Below are 979 nucleotides of genomic sequence, written 5' to 3'. Positions count from 1 at the left end.
TCCTCGGGGGCCGCGAACACTCGGACGAACGAGAGGCCGTAGGGGCGACTCTGTGGTCACTCAGTGGTCACTCAGTGGTCACTCAGTGGTCACTCAGCGGTCACTCGGTGTCCCCGCCCCCCCCAGCCGTGGCCCCGCCCCCTCACCTGGCAATATGGCTGACTCAGCACCACCCTCAGGCGGTCCCACGTGCCCTGGGCCGGACCTTTGACCAACGAATCGGGGCCGAAGAGGCGGACCCGGCGCTGCCCCTCCCCCACCCCGGCCCGGCTCTCGCTGGGGCTCATCATGGCGGCGCTGGGCAGGAGGACCTGGGCGGGGGGAGGGGCAAAGCTGAGGGGGAGGGGCAAAGGGGAGGCTTGGAGGACTCGGGGGAGGGGTTGGAGGACTCAGGGGAGGCTTGGAGGACTCAGGGGAGGCTTGGAGGACTGTTTTTCCTGCCTCAACTCTATGGTTTTGGAGCCATTTCCACCCCAACTCTATGGTTTTGGAACCATTTTGGACCAAACTCTATGGTTTTGGGGAAATTTTGCCAGAACTCTATGGTTTTGGAGGTCTTCCCACCCAACTCTATGGTTCTGGAGGACTTTCATTCTGACTCTATGGTTCTGGGGGCTTTTCCCACCCCAACTCTATGGTTTCGGAGGAGTTTCTGCAAAACTTTATGGTTTTCAGAGCATTTCTGCTCCGTCTCTATGGTTCTGAGGGCATTTCTGCCCCAAACTCTATGGTTTTGGGGCCATTTCTGCTCCAACTCTATGGTCCTGGAGGACTTTCCTGCCTCAAACTCTATGGTTCTGGAGCCATTTCATCCCCAACTCTATGGTTTTGGAGGACTTTCATCCCCAACTCTATGGTCCTGGAGGACTTTCCTGCCCCATACTCTATGGTTTTCGGGATCTTCCACCCCAACTCTATGGTCCTGGAGGACTTTCATCCCCAACTCTATGGTCCTGGAGGACTTTCATCCCCAACTCTA

The 979-nt window shown here is 57.5% G+C and overlaps 1 protein-coding gene across 1 annotated transcript in view; it reads right to left on the bottom strand.

The window, feature by feature from the left end:
- Positions 1–417, bottom strand: part of LOC130587390 (DNA repair protein XRCC1-like) — a 7,738-nt gene extending 7,321 nt beyond the window's left edge. Inside the window, exons 1-2 of the mRNA XM_057388365.1 lie at positions 147–417; positions 1–50 (exon numbers count right to left, since the gene is read on the bottom strand). Of these exons, the coding sequence (XP_057244348.1) occupies positions 1–50; positions 147–290 (194 nt within the window). The 5' untranslated portion in view covers positions 291–417. The remainder of the gene's footprint in view (positions 51–146) is intronic.
- Between the last annotated feature and the right edge of the window lie 562 nt (positions 418–979).

Source organism: Malurus melanocephalus, unplaced genomic scaffold (assembly GCF_030028575.1).
Source record: "Malurus melanocephalus ecotype Western Australia unplaced genomic scaffold, MMel_1.1 scaffold_1841, whole genome shotgun sequence".
In the NCBI taxonomy this organism is placed as follows: domain Eukaryota; kingdom Metazoa; phylum Chordata; class Aves; order Passeriformes; family Maluridae; genus Malurus; species Malurus melanocephalus.
This window is presented reverse-complemented; position numbering and strand designations above follow the sequence as displayed.